The 21729-nt window shown below is 42.4% G+C and overlaps 1 protein-coding gene across 1 annotated transcript in view; it reads left to right on the top strand.

Annotated features, from left to right (window-relative positions):
• Positions 1-21729, top strand: part of RNF123 (ring finger protein 123) — a 112355-nt gene that overhangs the window by 74874 nt on the left and 15752 nt on the right. The window contains exons 31-35 of the mRNA XM_051986466.1: positions 8-92; positions 6668-6807; positions 7084-7272; positions 12778-12853; positions 13316-13400. Coding sequence (XP_051842426.1) covers positions 8-92; positions 6668-6807; positions 7084-7272; positions 12778-12853; positions 13316-13400 — 575 coding nt within the window. The remainder of the gene's footprint in view (positions 1-7; positions 93-6667; positions 6808-7083; positions 7273-12777; positions 12854-13315; positions 13401-21729) is intronic.

Here is a 21729-nt window from a genome sequence, read left to right as displayed (position 1 = left end):
CTTCCAGGGCTGTGGGTTTGGGTATCGCTACACGCGGCTGCCTCATCTGCTGAAAACAAAGCCCGAGGATGCCAACCTTCCCAGCCTGCAGAGTGAGTACTGGATCCTAAGGGCTGGGGGCAGGGAAGCCTCCCTTTGGGCCTCAGGACTAACGGCCGGAGGAGCAGGCAGGAAAGGCCCAGGCCCCAGGGTTAGCCGGAGCCTCTCGGCCTGGGCCTGAAGTTTCTCTGCCAAATGTGGGCATCATTTTAGCTTCCTGTGTCAGGCTGCTGGGCTCTGCCAAGGCAGCCTGGCCACCTGCCCCAGGGGAGAATGCGGGCCATCTACTCCAGGAATTGCCGGGCTGCCGGGGCCGGTGAGCGCGTTCTCAGCCTCTGGATTCTCCATTTTCACCTCCTTCCCTTCTCTTTGGGTCTTGTGTTTGTCCTAAGTCATGCCGTGTGTTAGTGGCAGAGTCAGGACTGTGACCCAGCTCTCTTGGCCGGAAGGCCTGTGCTTTGTTACACCACACTGGGCACGTCTTCTGAAAGCCATTGTCCCCTGCAGCCTCCCTGTCTCTCCCTTTAACATCTCAGCTCTGCCCCTTCCTGTCCCTTTTCACCCCCCTCTGCTTCTATTTTAAGGTCTTCATCTTTCTCCTCAGTTTTATTTTGGTTTTCTTTATGTCTTCTGCCTTCTCCGCTAGCCCTCTCCCATGCCCTTCTAGCGCCTGTCCTAGCCAAGGCCCATAGTGACCTGGACCTTCCTGCTTTTGACTTATTGACTTCTCCTCCCTCCCTCTTCCTTCTTTTCTCCTTCTATTCTTTTCTCCTACATGTCAGTACTTTGTCTCTAGCCAAAGGCACTCTCAGTGTATCTGGGGTGGCTTTTTTCCCCCGTCCTCCCTTCTTGATTTCCTAGGGGGTCCTCTCCTGTACGTCTCTCTGGGGGCATTCTGCCCCTCTGTCCCCCTTTTGAGCTGCGAGGTGGTGTCTGTCAAGCTAAGACCTGGTGATACAGAATATGAAGAACAAGTTAAATATTTGCCTATAGATTTGGCTGGGCTTTTTTCTCTATTATATGCAGCCAGTGTTTCATTCCTTGATAATATTTATTAACTCAACAAACCTGCTGTGTGTATGGAGCATTGTTCTAGGTGCCAGAGAGACAGCGTTTGGATAAGACATTGTCCCTGTCTTTATGGATTCTTCAGCCTAATAGGGGATGACACAAACATAGATAATAATTATATGCAATATTACTGACCTTAAAGTGGTATGTGAGGCTTAGATAGGAAGGATCTTGCCTAGGAGGATCCTGGCCTGGTTTCTGCATTCCTTCTAGGATATCAAGGACCTGACTCACCCTACCGGGGGACTGAAATAAACCTGAAAAAAACATAAAACCTTCCCCATTCTGAATTTGGGGAGTTTATATTTTGAATCCAGGTACAGAATTATCTCTATTAAATTTAATCTGAGCTTCAACCATTCCAGCCTATTGAGACTTTTTTGAATGTTATTTTTGACCTCTGATCTTCTTAAAATTTGTGTCATCCTTAAATTTGATAGTAAAAACATCCCTATTAAGTTACTGGTAAGAATGTTGAATAAAACTATGGTGTTATGCCCATGTGAAAGGAAAGCCTCCATTTAACATTAAGATACAAATTTATTTCTCATTCTTTTTTTTCTTGAAAAATAAACACTGAACAAAGAAAAACACAAAAGCTACCTTTATAGTGCACCCTTAATGAAACCAATTGTGGATTATCTGCAGTTTGGGATTGTGCTGTGGTACTTTATATTGTGCATATAATTTATATTTGCTTATTATTAATACATTAAAAGTATGAGCAGTGCAAAGTTGTTTTTATTCTCTTTATGAAAGTATTCTGGCTAGGTAGGTTAGTGTTATTTTCCCATTTTGCAGTCGTAGATGCTGAGGCAGGAGAAAGTTAAATGACTTATCCAAGGTTATTTAGTGTGCCAACAGCAGGGATGTATTATGCCTCTCCATCCTTCAGTTCCTCTGCCTGAGCCTTGATGCCTCCAGCCTGTCCCCAGGGTGCAATGTGAGCTTCGTGCTGGGCTGGGAGCCTGCTGCAGAATGAGCTATTGATTTTCAGTGAGAAGGGCTGGGGAGAGAGGCTATCTGGTTTTCCCATTGTTGCCACTCAGAACAGAGGGTACCAGAAGCTCTAATTACAGGCGTCACTGGGAGGGAGTGGGCACAAGTGCCATGTTGTCCTCAGTCGTACGGTAGCTTCCCACTACCCTGCCTGCAGGCAGGTGTCTCTGGGATAGCCACAGGTAAAATCATCAAAGTCAGGGAGCATTGGGAAAAGAAGATAGAGCCAGATTGACTTGGAATCAGAATGAGCATGGACCAAAGCTCAGGCTATACCTAGTGGGAACTACTCTAAGTACATACAGATCAGCTTTGTAGAATCATGAGAGTTTAGTATGAAAAAATTACCTGAGTGCCATAACAGGCTTACTCCCAGCCTGCTTCTTAACTACTACTAATATTGAAGGATAGGAGGGAAAAAAAAGCAACAACCAAAAAACTCTTCCATTATAGTGATTAGAAAGGTCAGAGATAATGACTTCCTTGTAGTGTGGCCATATTAAGAGAGCCGCATTATGGCCCTGGAGAACAAGGGCAGCACTTTATAGTGATAGGGTTTGTAGGATTAGTTGCATTAGCCCTTTTATCGTGCTAATAATAGCCCTGATAGGACCCTACTGGAAGATTGGGATAGCTCTTTTCTAGCTCTGAGTTTGAGAAATTGAGATAGCTCTTTTATAACATCTTGGGACTATGGGATTGAAATAACTCCATTGAAGGAAGGAATTTATGGCCAGAGAAGAACCAGAGAACATTATGAAATGCAAAATGTATAATTTTGACTACATTAAATTAAAAAGGTTTTGTATAAACTAAACCAATGCAGCCAGGATTAGAAAGGAAGCAGAAATCTGGGAAAATATTTTTATATCCAGTGTTTCTGATAATGGCCTCATTTCTAAAATGTATATAGAGAGAACTGACTTAAATTTATAAGAACACAAACCGTTCCCTAATTGATTAATGGTCAAAGGATATGAACAGACAATTTTCATATGATAAAATTAAAGTCATTTCTACTTATACGAAAAAATGCTCTAAATCACTATTGATTAGAGAAATACAACTCTAAGGTACCATTTCACACTTCTTAGATTGGCTAAGATAACAGGAAAAAATAATAAATGTTGAAGGGGATGTGGGAAAATGGAACACTAATGCATTGTTGGTAGAGTTATGAAGTGTGAAGTTAAACCATTCTGGAGAGCATTTTGGAACTATGCTCAAAGGGCTATAAAACTGTGTATTCCCTTTGATCCAGCAGTATTTCTTTTTTTTGCCCAAGAAAACAAATTTTTATTAACAAAGCTCAGATGGAGGGTTAGCTCTCTTGCCCTAAGACTACTATTTTTCCCAGTTCACATATATTTCTTCTATACCACTCTGTCTCTTACCCATAAATAACCCACTCAAAAGATGAATCAAATGTGATGAAGTTTTTCACAAGGCAACTTGTGCACAAAGATAACTAAATTATGCATTTTTAGGATATTACAAATGCAGTAGTTTATCAATAATTCTTAAATGGTAGGTAATTCACTGTTTCATGATATATTTTGTTTCATTACTGGGTAATTCTAATTGTTAAGCTATTTTTTTCCCCTAAAGGCTCCTGTATACTCATCCTTATAGCTTTTATTTATTTTAGTTATGCCTCCCACATAAGGTGGTTAATCTTTTTTTTTTTTTTTAATATAGCTTTTTATTTACAAGATATATGCATGGGTAATTTTTTTCAGCATTGACAATTGCCAAACCTTTTGTTCCAATTTTTTCCCTCTTTCCCCCTACTCCTTCCCCCTAATGGCAGGTAGACCAATACATGTTAAATATGTTAAAGTATATGTTAAATACAATATATGTATACATATCCATAGTTATTTTGCTGCAGAAGAATTATCGGACTTTGAAATAATGTACAATTAACCTGTGAAGGAAATAAAAAATGCAAGTGGACAAAAACAGAGGGATTGGAAATGCTATGTAGTGGTTCACACTCATTTTCCAGAGTTCTTTCGCTGGGTATAGTTGGTTCTATTCATTATTGAACAAATGGTACTGATTAGGTTCATCTCATTGCTGAAGATGGCCACATCCATCAGAATTGATCATCATACAGTATTGTTGTTGAAGTATATAATGATCTCCTGGTCCTGCTCATTTCACTCAGCATCAGTTCATGTAAGTCTCTCCAGGCCTTTCTAAAATCCTCTCCAGCAGTGTTTCTACTGGGCTTATATCCCCAAGAGATCTTAAAGGAGAGAATGGGATCCACATGTGCAAAAATGTTTGTGGCAGCCCTCTTTGTAGTGGCAAGGAACTGGAAATTGAATGGATGCCCATCAACTGGAGAATGGCTGAATAAGTTGTGGTATATGAATATTATGGAATATTATTGTTCTGTAAGAAATGACCAGCAGGATGAATACAGAGAGGGCTGGAGAGACTTACATGAACTGATGTTAAGTGAAGTGAACAGAACCAGGAGATCGTTTTAAGTGGCAACAAGATTATGTGATGATCAATTCTGATGGACGTGGCATTTTTCAACAATGAGATGATTCGGGCCAATTCCAATAGACTTGTGATGGAGAGAGCCATTTGCACCCAGAAAGAGAACTGTGGGGACTGAGTTGTAATATTGTCTCTTTAAAAAAATGTTTTCTGTTGAGGTTTTTTGGGGTCTCTGTGAGCAGCCTTCGTTTCAGTTCAGTAATCACCACACGAGTAGCCAGGCATTAAAGTCCAAATCCTTTGTCTCCTTCAGAGTCTTGTCTCCTTCACTTGGGGCTTGTTTAGTTTTTCTGGAGGCCTTCCGGATCTTGGTTTCAGTGGAGAAGCAAAGGAGGACAGCCTGCTGCCACTTCTCTGCCTTCCCTAGTTCTGATTCTGGCTGAGTTTGTCCGAGCTTATATGCTTTCTTATCAAAGGTGTGAATCTTGTAGAACTATAGTAAATACTAAGTACATGTACTGAACTAGAGAACTGTTAAGCACCATGCTAAATAACCATTGTCTCTGTCAATTCCACTGAGTTAGCACCTTGTAAGAATCCTTGTTTCAAATTTAGAGTTCTGACCCATAACACTGAGTGTAGTTCAAAACAGTGTTTTGTTGTTGTTTGTTTGCTTGGGTTTTTTTCCTCGAAATTTCTTTTTTCCCCTTTCATCTTCTGATCTGATTTGTCTTGTGCAGCAGAAAGAACATGGAAATATGTTTAGAAGAATTGAAATGTTTACCAAAGGATTGCTTGCTGTCTATGGAAGGGGGGAGGAGGAAAGAAGGGAGGGAGAAAAATTTGGAACACAAGGTTTTGCAAGGGTGAATGTTGAAAAACATCTTTGCATGTATTTTGAAAAAACAAAAGGCTATAAAAGAAGAAGAAAAAAGAACCGTTATAAGGGTAGGGCTAGGTGGGTTGGAAAGCCTAGTTATAATCCTGGTACTAGGAACTTGGGGTAGCTTGTGCCAACTCTGGGTTTGGGAACCTGGCACAGCCTTGATAGGGTACCTAGAGTTAGCACCCTGGGATAGGCCTTGTAAAATGGCAGGGCTGAGGAAGTGGAGTATTTGTGAGTGCTAAAGAAGGCAGGGCTTCCCTGAGTATGATGAATGAGGTGTGACAGAGCAGGACTAAAGGAGTTTTTCAAGGTCAGGAACAGAGTAGAGGAGTTCTGCTGAGAAGATAGTTTCTTGTCAGGCCTGGGGCCAAATGCATGCCAGAAACAAAATGTGGAGGAACTACAAGAGCCAGGATAGCAAGAGGGGGAGAAAAGGAGAGACCACGAGAAGGGAAAGATGAGGAGGAGAGAAGAGAATGAGAGGGAAGGAGAGAGAAGGAAAAGGGAGGAGGAAAGGGGAGAGGAGAAAGGAGAAGGAGAGTAGGCTAGAGAAGAATCTCTGCCCAGCTTGGTGACACTAGTCAGACCCAGGAGAAAGAACTGTCAGTACCTGGAGGGGAAGGAGGGTGCCTTTTGTTTGGTCTTCAGCTCCAAGGCCCCCGCTCTGCTGTGGCAGTTCTACCAAGTCCTGAGAGGGAATGGGCACCAGCAGGTCTTCCCTGGGCTCCTGGGGCAGCCAGAAGCACCACAGTTTGGGACAGGAGGCCAAACTGGGAGTCAGGAAATCGGGTTGGAATATGGGCGAGGTTTCCTCTTCTGTAACGTGGGAGGTCCGGCCCCCAGGACCACGGGGCCGAGAGGCGCTCGGGCAGCGAGCCCCCTTGTCAGGGCTGGGCCCCCGCAGTGCTGAGTCTCTAATCCAGCGCCGTCCGGCTTAGCTGGCCAGATATGGTAGTAGAGGAGTCAGGCGGGGGAGAGTGAGGAGAGTCGGCTTAGCGCCAAACCTCAGACCTGAACTTTGGCATAAATTAAGAACCGCGGGTGCTCGTATCCAGGCTTCTGGGCCTTGTGGAGAAGGGCCCGAGTACTGGGCGCAGGGGCTGTGCTCGGGCTGGGCTGGCGGGGTGGGGGCGGGGACGGATCGCCTCTTTTTGGAAGGCCTGGGGGGGCCGGGGCCGGGGTTCCCTTCTGATCAGCGTGTCTTCTTTCTGCTTCCAGAGCCCTGCCCCTCTATCTTACTGCAGGGCCACATGGCTGACCTGCTGCGCAGTGACCGGGACATGGCCCCCAGCTTCCTCAACAGTGTCCTCAACCAGCTCAACTGGGCCTTCTCCGAGTTCATTGGCATGATCCAGGAGGTGAGCTCCCGGGGCCTCCTCAGGCAGGCCCTCCGCTCTGGTCTCAGCTTCTCCAGATGTAAAATGAGGAGGCTGGACCGGGTGTTTGAAGTCCCGGGAGAGTCCCCACGCCCAACCTGGGGGAGACACGCCAGCTGCAGGGGCAGGCCGAGGAGGGCTCGGTGGAGTCCTTGGGGATGTTCTCGGGGAAGGGGAAGAGGCAAAAAGAGCACTTAGGCTGGGGGGAGCCGGCACTGCTGATCCTGCCCTTGGCTGGGGGTGGGCCGGGGAATTCAGATTCAGCAAGCAGCCGAGCGCCTGGAAAGGAACTTTGTGGACAGTCGTCAGCTGAAGGTGTGCGCCACCTGCTTTGACCTGTCAGTGAGCCTGCTCCGGGTGCTGGAGATGACCGTTACCCTGGCCCCTGAGATCTTTCTGGACTGGAACCGGCCCTCCTCTGAACTGCTGCTCCGGCGGCTGGCGCAGGTTGGTGACGGGGGAGCAGGATGTGCCCTGGGCACGCTCCCTCGGAGGCTTCTGCTCTGGGATTGTGCGTCGGGCTTCTTGGGACCCCCGGGGCAGCAGCTTTAGGGAGGGCTCCGGCTATGAGGAGCTCGTGCTCCTTTGCACCAAGGCCTGGCTGAGACAAGGCTCTTGGCTCTTTCTTGGGTGGGAGCAGGGCGATACCAATGCAAGATCCCACATCTTTTTTTTTTTTGGCTGAGGCAGTTGGGGTTAAGTGACTTGCTCAGGGTCGCACAACGAGGAAATGCTACGTATCTGAGAGCAGATTTGAACTCAGGCCCCCTGACTTCAGGGCTGGGGCTCTCTCCACTGCGCCACCGAGCTGCCCCAAGATCCCATTTCTAAACAAGGCTTACAAAACATTTTCCTCTCAACGACCCTGTGAGGTGGGTCCCAGGGCGAGTCAGTCAGTGACAGTCTGCATGCAAGCCCGGTTCTTTGTTACAAGTGCGGTTGCCCATTTCCGTCCCTCCTCTCGGTGGGCTTAGACATCTCACCCCGTAGAGGATGCACAGCACAGACATGGCGCCCCGCGGCTCCTGTCCTCTCCATGTCAGGCCTGGGGGAATAGTTTAGTTGGGGAACAGTATATTATTAGATCCAGCCTGGGCTGTTTGCCCAGGCAGCTTCCTGGGATAGAACTCCTTGGAGCCGATCTAGAGGAATTTTGCCCTTTGGTCCTGGGAAGCTTGCTCAGTTTTGAGCTCTGGGCCAAGGCCACAAGTCTCCGGCTTTCTGGGTCGCTGAGCCTTCTTGCCTTCCTCAGCTCAGAGACCTCCTCCTCTCCTGCCCCAGCTGCCTCCACAGCCCTGGACCCCCCACACAAGATTTTCAGTATTCTACTGGAAATGGACTTAGAAATTAATCAGTTAACAAGTGTTTAAGTCAAGAATTGTTCTCAACACTCGAGAAACTGATACAATAAATGGAACAATCCCTACTCATGCAAAGCTGAATTCTAATGGAGGAGACCAGTATCTCTCTGTTAGTAGATGTGTGTATGTGTGTGTATACATATGTAAATAGGTAGATAGGTACACACAGAGTAACTCTAAAGGGAATAAATACAAATAAGTACTAAGGAGTTAAACTACAAGTTCCTTAGAACTAACCTGATACAGTCACCTCATTTTTCAGATAGAGATTCTGAAGTTTAGGAAGGGAGACCCCATAGCTAGTAAGCAGCAGACGCAGGCCTCTAGGTCCCTGACTCTTAACTCGGGGCTCTTTCTATTGCCCACTCCCCCTCATCCACTTCAGATGAGAAGTGGGTTTGGGGATGTTTTTATTTTTGAGGAAAATGATCAAAGGATCATAGATTCAGAGTGGGAAGAGACCTCAAAAGCCATCTGATGCAACCTACTCATTTCATAAATTAGGAAGCTTAAGCCTAGGGATAGTGGGTGACTTTCTCAAAAATTATAAAGGCAATAAGCTTTAGAAGAGGGTTTGGAACCAGTTCTCTGACTCCAGAGCCAGTCCTTTCACCTCTGTACATGCTTCTTTGGTAAACTTTATATTTTAGCTTCTGATTCTACCCCTCAATGTGGGTCTTTGAGGTGGTGAAGTAATGTAGAGCAAACATGGATATAGCAAAATATTTTAGGCCTCCACAGCCCTATATAAAAGGGAGTGGGCTTGCTTTAATACAAAGCCTGCCCACACTCTATACATACCTTGATGAACATTAAATTTCTTCCTATTCTCCTTCTATCTCTATGACGTCTGCTGACTTGGGTGCTTCCCAGATTTCACTCAATCGTTCCTCCAGAATGTCCTGCAAAGATATTTATTTTGATCTTTGTGCTCTAACATATGCCTTCCATCTGCTGAAGCTCCATTGCCAGGATAATGGCTCAAGTGAGTCTGGACATTGTTGTCTTGAGTTCATTATTAGTTCAGCTGTAGTCTGTCTGGTTCTTTTTTTCCCACAGCCGTTGTCTCTCCTCATCTCCTCACCCTATCCACCACTATATTTGATTTCTCTCTCTCCAGTGCTTCCTCCATGCTGCCTACAAACATACTTGTCTCATCCTTTAAAAACCTTCTCTGGAAACTTCATCCCCTCTAGCTTTTGTCCTGAGTTCTTCCTTTCATAGCCAAACTTCCAGAAAAAACTACCTGTGCTCATTGCTTTTACTTTTTCTTTCACTCACTTTTCCACTGGATTTGACTTCTGATCTCAACTGGAATTGTTCTCTGCAGAGTTAACAGTGATCTCTTAGTGATCAGAACTCATGGCCTTTTCTCACCTTCTTGACCTGTAGCACCTTCTCCTAGATCCTCTCTTTCCTCTATTTTGTGACTCTTTCCTGGTTCTTTCCCCAGCTTTCTTAACAGTTCCTTTTAAGTCTCCCAAAACACTGCTGGGGGGAGGGGCCCTTCGGCTCGGCCTGAGACCTTCTCATCTGGTGAGCTCCTCCACTTCCATGGGCTCAGTTCTTAGCATAGGACTTGGCACAGAGTTGGCCTTTTATAAATGCTTATTGACTGACTATAGCCTGCTCTAGAGTCAGTCTAGTTTATCACCAATTGTCTATTATTTTTCAACTTTTCATTTCTTCTGTAGCAATCTCAAACTCGATATATTCAAAGCAGAGCTTATTATCTTTCCCTCAAAACTTACTCCTCTTTCCTATTTTTGTTCAGATACCATTGTCCTTCCAGGCCCCAGTTTTCCCAAGATCAGGGTCGTCATCACCTCTTCACTTTGACTTACTCCACATGTTCGGTTCTATCTTGTCATTTCTGCCTTTACCACATCTCTTAGATCTGTTCTCTTTATCCTCATAGTCACCACATAGACACCACACCACACCAGCCCTAATCACTGCTTACCTGATCTGTATTTTTTTTTATATAATAATAACTTTTTATTTTTCAAAATACATGCAAAGATAAGTTTTAGCATTCACCCTTGCAAAACCTTGTGTTCAAAATTTTTCTCCCTCCCTTCTCTAGATTACAAGTAATCCAGTATAGATTAAACATGTGCACTTCTTCTAAATATATTTCTACATTTATTATGCTGCACAGGAAAAATCAGATCAAAATGGGAAAGAAATGAGAAAGAAAAAAAAAAGCAAGGAAACAACAATAAAAATGGTGAAAATTCTGTGTTGTGATACACATTCAGTCTACAAACACATTCAGTCTCTATGATCTCTCTCTGGATGCAGATGGCTCTCTCCAGCACAAGTCTATTGGAACGAGCCTGAATCACCTCATTGTTGAAAAGAGCTAAGTCCATCAGAATTGATCATCACATGATCTTCTTGCTGTTGCCATGTATAGTGTTCTCCTTGTTCTATTCACTTCACTCAGTCTTAGTTCATGTCAGTCTCTCCAGGCCTTTCTGCAATCATCCTGCTGGTCATTCCTTACAGAACAATAATATTCCATAGCATTCATACACCATAACTTACTCAGTCAGTCTCCAATCGATGGGCATCCAGTTTCCAGTTCCTTGCCACAACAAACAGGGCTGCCACAAACACTTTTGCACCTGTGGGTCCGTTTCCCTTTTTTAGATGTCTTTTCACCTGCGCTACTGCAGTAGTTTCCTCATTGGCCTTGCCACCACATCTCCTCTCATTTCCCACCTCTGCGTAGTGGTCAGCTACTTCCTAAGCACACATCTGACCACATGACTTCTTGACTTAGTAAATCCCAGTGGTTCTTTATTATTTCTAGAAGCAAATCCAGACTCCTCTTTTGAAGCCCTTCTCAGTGAAGCCTTTCCAGGTTTGTTACCCATTCTTCCCTTTCATGCCCTCTGCAGTCCAGTTCAGCTAATCTTTCTGTAACTCATCTACAGCACACCATGTCCCATCTCCATGCCTTTGCATTAGCTTCCCCCTCTCCATTCCTGGAGTGCACTGCCTTTTCATCTTCATTTCTTAAAATTTCTCATTTCCTTTAATATAGCTCCAGTATCACTTTGTATTTGAAGTCTCTGCTAACCCCTCCTTACCCAGCTACTAGTGCCCTGCCCCTATCACCTTCCACCTATTTAGTATATGTGGAGGCAGCTGGGTGGCACAATGGGTAGATCACTAGCCTTGGAGTCAGGAGGCCCTGAGTTCAAATCTAGCTTTGGACACTTACTAGTTGTGTGGCCATGGTCGAGTCAATTAATCCTGATTGCCTCAAGAAAAACCACAACGCATACTCTAGTAGAATGTAAACTTCTTGAGATTGGGGACTTTTTATTTTTATCTTTGCCATCTTTAGCACCTAGCCCAGTGCTTAGCAAAAGGTGCTCAATAAATACTTGTTGGTTGATTGATTGGTTTCTTGTTGCTGACTTGACCTTTAGTAGTCACTTTGAGGCTTCTTTCTTCTCTCTGGATTCTGTGTTCTTTGTGTTTTTAGTCTCTTGAAGAGTCATTTCTTCTTTTTGAGTTCCTTCATCATTCAGATGTCAGGGTAACCCAGTTTCTCTTTGGGAAAGGTCTCCTCCGCAGTCAGTCTTGTTCACCATATGTACAGGACAACCCCAAACTGGCCACATCATTCAAAAGATTGGCATTTTTTTCCCTTTCTTCTTCTTTCTTTTTCTTTCTTTCTTCTTCTTCTTCTTCTTCCTCTCTTTCCATACTTCAGTTCCTGTAACAGTATACAGATATATCTACATTATGGTGACAGTTAATCCAAAGTATAACTCAGACTGGATAGGATGGTGCCCAGAGCTATTCAACTCTTAGCTAAAGGAGCTAGGTCTGGCTTATTCCTGTGATTGATTAAGCTGACAGCCTTTGTCCCCTCGCATGCAGCTTCTGCCCTAGCTTATATTGCCACCTTTCTCTTAGTGCATTTTTAGGATTGGCTCACTTGGGCATTCAAAACTAAGTTCACTCAGGCTTGTTTTCAAGCAAATAGGAAGCTTCCTGATTGCTGACAGACTTTTGATTTTCATTCCTATGTTTCTACTTGTTAAGGCAGGGTCTTATGGTGGGAAGTGCCCTAGACTCAGCCAGGAGTTCTGGGTTTGAATCTTGTTCAGCACTTTAGTTGCTGCATGATCATAGGCAGGTTCCCGAATCTTTCAAGCTTCAGCTTCCTTCTAGCTTTACTTACCTAAGGGGCTTCTTAAGAGCAAAGCATTTTGTAAACTATGGAAATGTGAGTTGTAATCCTGATTATCTAAATATCCTACCCAAACTAAGAGGAAAGAGCAAAATACTTCAGAAAAATGGTGCTACAGTTCTTTCCTTCACCCAGAAAGTGAAGGAAAACAACCCAAAAGTTCACAAATACAAGTAGGAAAAAGAGCAAAGGAAATTTCATGTCTGTGTGGTAGGTAGAGCTGGGGAATACTACCAAGCTGGAGCCTTGTTTACTTGGTAGTAAACCCTCTTGGTGGGAACAGGGGAAGTATAGCTCCTCAGGCTGGAGGGACCATGCTGCTCTAGCTCATAGCCTCCAAAGCCTCCCCTCAAAGCCCACCTCCTCTCTCTCCATCAGCTACTGAACCAAGTCCTGAACCGTGTGACAGCTGAGAGGAACTTGTTTGATCGAGTGGTTAATCTCCGGCTGCCAGGTGAGTCTCCCTCTAGTCTTTTCCTTAATCTGAAACTTTAAATGCCATCTTAGAGATGTTTGCCTAGTTAGCTCATCTCAGCCCAGCTCCCATTCACAGCTCCAGTTTCTAGCTCCCTCAGATCACAGAGGGCTAGAGGAACTACAAGTTCTTCCACATCTTTTACTCCACACTGAGCACCTGGAGTTGGGGTAGGGGAGGAAGGTTTGGGGCTGATTTTTTTCAGATATGTCTGTCTTCCCCATGGGTATCCTCAGAAAATTATTGAGGAGATAATCTGGGGAACTAGTGACTAGAGTATTTGCTATTTGGGAAAAGGGATTCTCTCTCAAAATTCATGAATACTCTTGAGGAATCTCCCCTGATTCATTCATATTCAATGTGGGTTGATTGGAGCATTTTCCTAGAGCAGAAAGGCAGGGAGGGAGTTGGGATGAATACTAACTGAGATATTCTCCCCAGGCTTGGAGAGTGTAGACCACTATCCAATTCTTGTTGCTGTGACTGGCATTCTAGTCCGTCTCCTGGTGGACAGTGATGTGGAGGGGTGAGTATATTGTGGGATTTGCTTCTCATCCTATTGAACAGCAGCTTTTTCTTCCAAGATGGGCTCTGAAGCGGTTTTTCCATGTCCATCCCTGGGCTCTCTGGCTTCTTAGGTCTCATTAATGATTTGGGTCCAGCAGTTTGTATTTGGGCAATTTGAAGTCACTCAAGGAAAGGTATTTTTGGTTGCAACTAGGATGGAATGATGGCAGCTGTTGTGTATAAAGTAAGACTGTTTGGAAGTCTATGGCTTGGGGAGTTAATTGTGACAAAGGCAGATATGAGATCCTTAATATCAGGGAGCTCTTTTATTCTGGAGAGGAAGATCAGACTAAACATCCCAAGAAATAATCTAAGGCTTCAACAATTAATATTACTGTGTATAATTCCCTGTGCCAAGTGCTGGGGGATACATAGTTTAAAAAAAAAAAAAAACTGGGTTCTCAAGAAGTTTACATTCTAATGGGGGAAATATTTTTTCTTCTGTGCTTTGCATCCTAAATGAAATTTATCTTTGTCTTCCTATAAAATCTCTACATGCTGAGGACTTTTCTATAACTGATAAATGGCCATCTAGCCTCTGCCTAAAGTCTTCCATGGAGAGGAAACCTACTAGCTCTTGAGGAAACTCTTTCTCCTCTTGTACAACTCTTAATTGTTAGCCTTAATGTCTGGAAGAACTTCCTAACTTCATATCTTTATGACTGCTACCATTATTCCTGATTTTTGCCCTATGAGGGCAAAGATGTTCTGATATTGGGCAGATACCTGGAGGCTATTCATTGGTGATCCCTCATTTTTGCTAGATGACCAACCCACCTCTTTTTCTAGTCAGATGTATCTCTGATAATATCTATCATAATTTGTCATTGCAGCATGCTCACATCCATGGTGTACTGCTTCTTTGTCTTTTATATGACTTGTAGTTTTAATTCTTTGGTATCTGGTATTCCATGACTTGCAACAGTCAGCATCCCCAGAATTATATTAATTTTTTTAAAACTTGGTCTTTGTTTCAGGGAGAAACTTTGATCAACTTGTGACATTACACAATTTGCCAGAGGCAATCCTACCCACTCTTCTTTTCATGTTCATTTTTGGACTTATTTTATTGTCCATTTTGCTATATCTGTTCAAAATATGTACACTTAGGGATGAGTTCTATTCCTGTATCTGGATTCAGAGACATCTAAATCCTTTCCAGATCTAAATCTCTTATCCTTTGAACTACATATCATAGACTAAACAATAGATATTCTTCATTTACATGATTTTTCTTGTATGAAGAATGAGCCTGAACTCTTGAAGGATTAAGGATCTCACTTAGTAGACTTTACAGATGGTAGGAGTTAAGTTTTCCAGACAAGGTTTAAGCATCAGTAAAATGAGGAAGCAAGGGATTTGACAGTATTTAGTTGAGCACTATCTGTGACACAGGTATGAAATCATTCTCAACTCTTTCCTCATCTTTCTCATTCAATCAGTTTCCAAATCATGAGCTTGTCTCCATAACACATCTCCTCCCTATGTACCCTGACGTCACCTCAGTTCAGGTCAGAGCTTATCATCTTTCCCCAGGACTATTGAAACAACATCCTAATTGGCCTTTCTGCTTCCACTTTCTTCTCTTTCCAATCAATCCTCTGTTCAGCCACTAAAATTATCTTCCTAAGGCATAGGATTAATCATGATACTTCCTTGCTTAAAAATCTTCAGGGGTTCTCTTTTGCTTCTAGGAGAAAATACAATATTTAAATGACCTTAAATTAAATCTGACTTCAAGTTACCTTTTAGCTCTATCTCACATTTCTCTCTTTCACAAACTCTGTGTTTCAGCTTGACCAGACTATTAGTTCTTCCTCAGGCTAAATCTCCCATCTCCATGTGTCTGCACAAGCTATTCTTCACATTTAGAATGGACTTTTCCTTTCTACCTCTCAGAATCCTTATCTTCAATCACTTACTTCAGATGTTGCCTTCTCCCCCAAAGTCTTCAATTCTCCCTTCTCAAAGAATGTCGAATTTATTTGTCTGTGTTTATTATATCCCTTTGGTAGAATAAAAGTTTCTTTATTGTAGGAGTTGTTTCATTTTAGAATTTGGATCCTTAAGGACTGGTACTATCCCACACTAAGATTATAGGATCAAAAATATAAATGCGCGCTGAAAGAGATTGTTCCAACCCCCTCACTTTGTAGATAAGAAAACTGAGATCTAGAAAGGTTATGCCCTGCCCAAGTTCACATGGATATTAAGGGTTAGAGGCCAGATTTGAACCCAGTGCTGACAATAGAGCCCATGCTCTATTTACTGTACCATACTGCCTCCTAGTAGGGGCTTGCCATACGTTGTTGAGCTGAATGTAGCAATATGTAACTTGGGAAAATATGAGATAAGAATGGGAAAGTAAGGTTGAGTCAGATTTGGAGACCTTGGAATGCCAAGGGGTTGTACTCTATATGCAGGGGAGAAGATTTTCTTTTTTAAATTAGAAAAATAACTGATCAGAATGATGCATTAAAAAGCTTACTAAGGGAACATGTAAAGGCTGGATTGAAGAAGAGATTGAGTGGCAGTAAGAAACAAAGGTGACAAGTTTGAACTAGGATGGTGACAGGAATAGAAAGGAGCAGGGCAGATACAGATGATATTTCGGGAATAGAAACAATTACCAAGACAAGGCAGCAGAATGGGGGAACAGGAGAGAAAACCAAAATTTATTCTGAGCCTGAGGGACAGTAATATTGATGGGAGATTCTCAGAAATAAAGAGATGGGGATTTTACAAAGCATGTGGAAATCTGTCTGGCTGCTTAGACAACTATTTGTCTACCTGCTAAGAACAATATCAGAAATCTGTCATCTTCCTGGGGCATGTATCCAAAACATAGAACAACCTGTTAAGTCTCATCAAAACATATAACTGCTGCCCATTTTTGGTGATTCATGTGGGCATGAATGATACTGCCAAAGGAACCTATAAAGTATTGCCAAAGATTTTGAATTCTTGAGCAAGAAACTAAATACCAGAGGGGCACACATGTTTTCTTTGCTGTTGCCTTAGGAGAACATGGAATATGAAAAAGAAAAACTGTTTTGGGGAAGAAATAGCTGGCTAAGAAGGTGATATCTGATAATGTAATTTACTCTTCTGGATGGACCACAGCTTTAAACTAGGGATGACAGACTCCTTACCAGGGATGAAGTGTACCTAACAATAAAAAGAATATATTTGTCAGTATCTTGGAAATTTGATCAAAAGGGCCTTTAAACTAAAAATCAGGAGGTGACAACTGTTTGGACTAGAATGCGGCAGTAGTAGAAGTAAAATGGTGCTTCTCTGAATCCACCAAGTTAGGACACCATAGGAAGCAACTATAGTAAAGGAAGAAGAGCTGATTGAGGCACCTGGAAGTTCCCATAGGCAACATTTAAGAAAGTAGCCAGGCATAAAACCCAGAACCTTAAATTTCTGTACATAAATGCCAAAAATATAGGCAACAGGCAAGAGGAACTCGAGATCCTAATGCAGGAAGTCAATTTGATTTTATAGACCTCCATAAGATATGGTAACTATTAGGAATATTAGGACTGGAATGGACAGGATGGGTGGGAAGCAGGAAGGAGGAAGGTATTTTATATCAAGAAAATATACTCGTGTGAATGGTGGATGTGGGGAAAAAGTTAAGGATAGTGGAAAGATGGGTGAAGTGATTTTGTCATCAGAATGTACCACAGACCATTTGGACAGAAAGAGGAAATAGATGAAGAGTTTGAGAAACAGATTATGAACCTGGCACAGAAACAGCCTTAGGAGACTTCACTTATCCAGACATCTGCTTGATCTTTTTCTCTTCCAAAAGCAGATACTTTCCTTAGTGATTAATTTTATCTTTGAAAATGTGCAGAAAGTGTACTGGACCTGATTCTCACTTTCTCGTTAACAGGAAGGAACTAGGGTGAAAAGGATAGGAAACTTTGTGAGGGTTGGGAAATGGAAGTCGTACCTTCTCTTTCCTAGAGTTTGTGATGGTGAAGGAGGAAAAAGCTGGGTATAGTCTGATATGAATTGTGGGTTTGGGGGAAAAAGATTTTTAGAGGGTTTATAGGAAAGATCAGCAGGACCTGAGACTAAAATTCTATGGGGAAAGTCAGGCCTGAAAGGATGAGAAACTCAAGAATAAATTTTTTTAAAGACAGAGGATTCTGAAGAGGAATTTCTCTCTTAAGAGAGGGTAATCTGAGGAAACCCACGTAACTATACACGTAACTAATTCATTTAGGTATAAAATCAAAGCAAAACAAAAAGGACACATACAGAAAACAGAAGCAGAGACAGAAAATAGGATGAATGGAACAATATTGTAGAGGCCTATAAAATAGCTTCCAGTGCCAATAAGCTGAAGCTGAAGAGGGAAACAGCCCAACAAAACTCTACTAAGCAGTATTCCAAGATTCCTGCTCAGGGTAGTTAGGATGGTGATAACTGAAAACAGAAATGATTTCAGAAAGTATTCTTATCATGCCAAGGGGAAGGAAGTATCTTTGTATCAGAAATGACAAAATAGCTCAAAAAAGTAAACATTAGGCCACCTACCTACCCTTAATGAATTTAAGTTACCTACCCAAATGAATGACATCCTCAGGTACAGAAAGAAGTAGCAGAAGTGGTTTTCAAGCCATTGTCATTAATCTATGAAGAATCACAAAAAACAAGAAAGGTTCTGCAGGGCTGAAGAATAACTATTTTCTCATTTTTCAAAAGGGAGAGAATAGGATTGGAAAAAATACAGGCCAGTGAATTTTTATTCCTGGGAAAATTCAAGAATGTTCCAATGACTGTATTATTAAATGGATCATTAATAGCACAAAATAAGTGTTTTATACATGTGATAATGATGAATATGATGATGGAAATAATAAAACTATAGCAAAGGAAGCATAGTTTACAGAATTAGAATGGCATCAGGAAGCATTTGTCATGCCACGCTAATTTTATTTTCTTTTATGGCTGGGTTATTAAACTAAAAAATCAGGGGAATGCTGTCAAAAGAGTTTACCTATGTTTTAATAAAGCATTGTTAATGTATCTCCCAGTATTTTTGTGGAGAATATGGAAATATATGGACTAAAAAGCAATACAATTATATAGATTTAGAACTTTTCAATTTACTAAGAATCACTGTCAGCACAGCCTTGAGCTAGAAACGTTGTTATCAAAGGATTGGATAAAAGCTTAACTGACACAATTTAAAATTTGCAAGATAATACAAAGATGGGGGGATGGGGTGTGGGGAGGAAAAGACAGAGACACACCAAGAGAGAGGAGAGGGAGATAGAGATGGACAAATAGAAAGAGTGTGTGTGTGTGTGTGTGTGTGTGAGAGAGAGAGAGAGAGAGAGAGAGAGAAAGAGAGAGAGAGAATGAATATGAGAATAAGGGAGGGAATAAGCACTAACATACTGGATGGGGGAGTCAGAATCCAAAAAAGATCTTAATAGGTTAGAGTATTGGAAAAGAAGAAAGTTTGGTTATTTTGCTGATTTAAAAAAAAAAAATGTAAGAAGGGTGAGGGGGAATTAGAAAATAAAAGTAGAAAACAAGCATTTATCAGGTGCCTGCTATGCCAGGTAGTGTGCTGAGTGCTTTGCAGTTATTATCTCATTTGATCCTCACAACAGCCCTGGGGGATAGGTGCTATTATAATCTGCATTTTACAGATGAGGAAACCTGAGGCAGATAGCAGAAACATGCCTTACCCAGAGACACAGCTAAGTAAGTATCTGAGACTAGGTTTGAACTCAGATATTCTTGACTCCAGGCCTGGGGCTTTATGCACAGGTTGGTAAACTGCAAGTGTAAAGAATCTCCACCCTTGGGCCCTCGTGTTTGGGAGACAGAAGTACAGAGCTAACTTCAGGTGAGAGCTTTCAGGCTTCAGCATATTAGGGTGGGAGGGAGCCCCCCACGGCAGGAGCCAATTCCAGGGACTTTGTGGACATTTCTGAGAGGGCAGCAGAAGTGGGGAGCACAGCTCCTCGAGACTTAACAGTAGTCTTGTGCCTGCAGCCAAATAAGAGGTCACTGGAGCTGGACAGCAACAACGTGAAAGTTGAGGTTACCATGGAGAGAGAGCTGCAGCTCTGTCCTCACTACACATGTGACTTTGAGCAAGTCATGCCCCTTGCTGTGACTTAAGTTTCTTCATCTCTAAGATGAGTAGTTGGACCAGATCGCCTCTCAGGACTCATCCAGTGCTAGATCTGAGATCCTGTGACTGGATGACAGGTAAAGTCCCTTGTAACTCCAAATCTAGTTATGTCGGCAGTGTGGTAGGATAGCCAGAAAACCAGGTGTCATCTTGGGCTTCATTAAGAGAATTGCAGCTTTCAGGATGAAGAGAGTACCCGTCCGTCTCTTCTCTACCCTGATCTGACAGACCTCATATGAAGTCTTCTGTTCAGTTCTGAGTTCTCTCACGTTAGAGCTATCCAAAAGTGGAATCAGTAAGTGAGGCTCTCTTCCTCCTTAGAAGTATTTAGTGGAGGCTAGATGACCACTTGGGTATGTCACAGATTTGTTTGGGGTATGGATTGGATAAGATGACTATAGAGATAGTTTAAGCATTAATATTCTGTGATTCATATGAAAGTAGTGATTAAGGTAATGGGATGTCTTTTAAAAATTTTTTTGTTTGATATTTTATTTTCTCCCAACAAGTGAAAAACAATTGTTAACCTTTTTTAAAAAAGCTTTAGTTCCAATTTCTCTCCCTTCATTGAAAAGACAAGCAATTTGAAATAGGTTAAACATGTTTAGTCGTCCTGCAAAACATATTTCCATATTAATCATGTTGTGAAAGAAAAAACAGACCAACCTCCTCCCTCTTCAAACCTCAAGAAAAATAAAGTTTTAAAAAATATGCTTCAGTCTATATTCAGACACCATTGTCTGGGGATCAGTAGCATTTATCATCGTAAGTCCTGCAAAGTTGTCTTGGATTGTTGTATTTCTGAGAATAGCTAAGTCCTTTACAAGCTGATCATCTTACCTATATCGCTATTACTTGGTACACATTTCACTTTGCATCAAGTCCTGTAAGTCTTTCCAGGTTTTCTGAGGACATCCTGCTTATCATTCTGTGCTCAATAGTATTTTACTTTTCCAAATACATATAAAGATAGTTTTCAATATTCATTTCTGTAAGATTTTGGCACTTCAAATTTTTTTCACCCTTCTTCCCTTACTTCCTCCTTTTCCAAGACAGCAAGAAATCTGATATAGATTATACATGTACAATCTTTTAAAGTATATTTCCATATTTGTCATTTTGTATAAGAAAAATCAGAGCAAAAGGGAAAAACCTTGAAAAAGAAAAAGCAAACAAACAAAAAAGGTGAAAATAGAATGCTTCGATCCACATTCAATCTCCATAGTTCTCTTTCTGGATGCTGATGGCATTTTCCAAGCCTAGTGTATTGGAATTATCTTGGATCAATAGATTGTTGAGAAGCATTAAGTCTACCATAGCCGATCATCACATAATCTTGCTGTTACTGTGTACAATGTTCTTCCAGTTTTGCTTGCTTCACTTAGAATCAGTTTATATCTTTCCAGGCTTTTCTGAAATCAGCCTGCTTCTCATTTCTTATATACCATCACTTACCTCTGCCACTTCCCAATTGATGGGCAGCCACTCGATTTCCAATTCCTTGTCACTACAAAGAACTGCTCCTCATTTCTTGTAGCACTATAGTATTCCATCACAATCACATAGCCCAGTTTGTTCAGCCATTTCCCAATCGATGGACATCCTCAGTAGGACAATCATAAAGTCTGAATCTGTGACTGCAGGAAGTTCAGTCTTCCATGCCCCCTCCTTAGCTTAATCGGCAGGACCTAGTTGAGGGAGTCTCTTTATTCAGTCACTGGGATCAGAGGAATGTACTGATTTTGAGGAGTTCCTCCAACCAGAGCACAATCCAGAGGTCCTGTGTTCCTGTTTCAAAGAAACAATGCTGCAGGCAGTCTGGCTATGGAATACTAAGTGTTCTCTTTCCTTCATATTAGCCCCTTGAGGCAGACAGAAGCACAGTCATTCTCCTTGAACCAGAGGGAGTCGGAGCCAAATGGAAGGGCACAGTGGAAGAACAGCTTTAGCTTCCTGGAGGTAGTTGAGGCTGGTATCTGTTTGTCGGGGACTGGCACAAACTGTGGTAGGGGACCCGAGTCACGACTTGGTTGCCGGCTCACTCCCTACTCCTCTCTGGGCAACAAGACATTGAAAGAGGTAACGCAGCCTCTCTAGAATAGCCTGTCCAGTGCCCCCC

The sequence above is a fragment of the Antechinus flavipes genome, chromosome 1, assembly GCF_016432865.1.
Source record: "Antechinus flavipes isolate AdamAnt ecotype Samford, QLD, Australia chromosome 1, AdamAnt_v2, whole genome shotgun sequence".
Lineage (NCBI taxonomy): Eukaryota > Metazoa > Chordata > Mammalia > Dasyuromorphia > Dasyuridae > Antechinus > Antechinus flavipes.
Note: the sequence above shows the minus strand (reverse complement) of the source record. Positions and strands in the feature narration are given on the sequence as shown.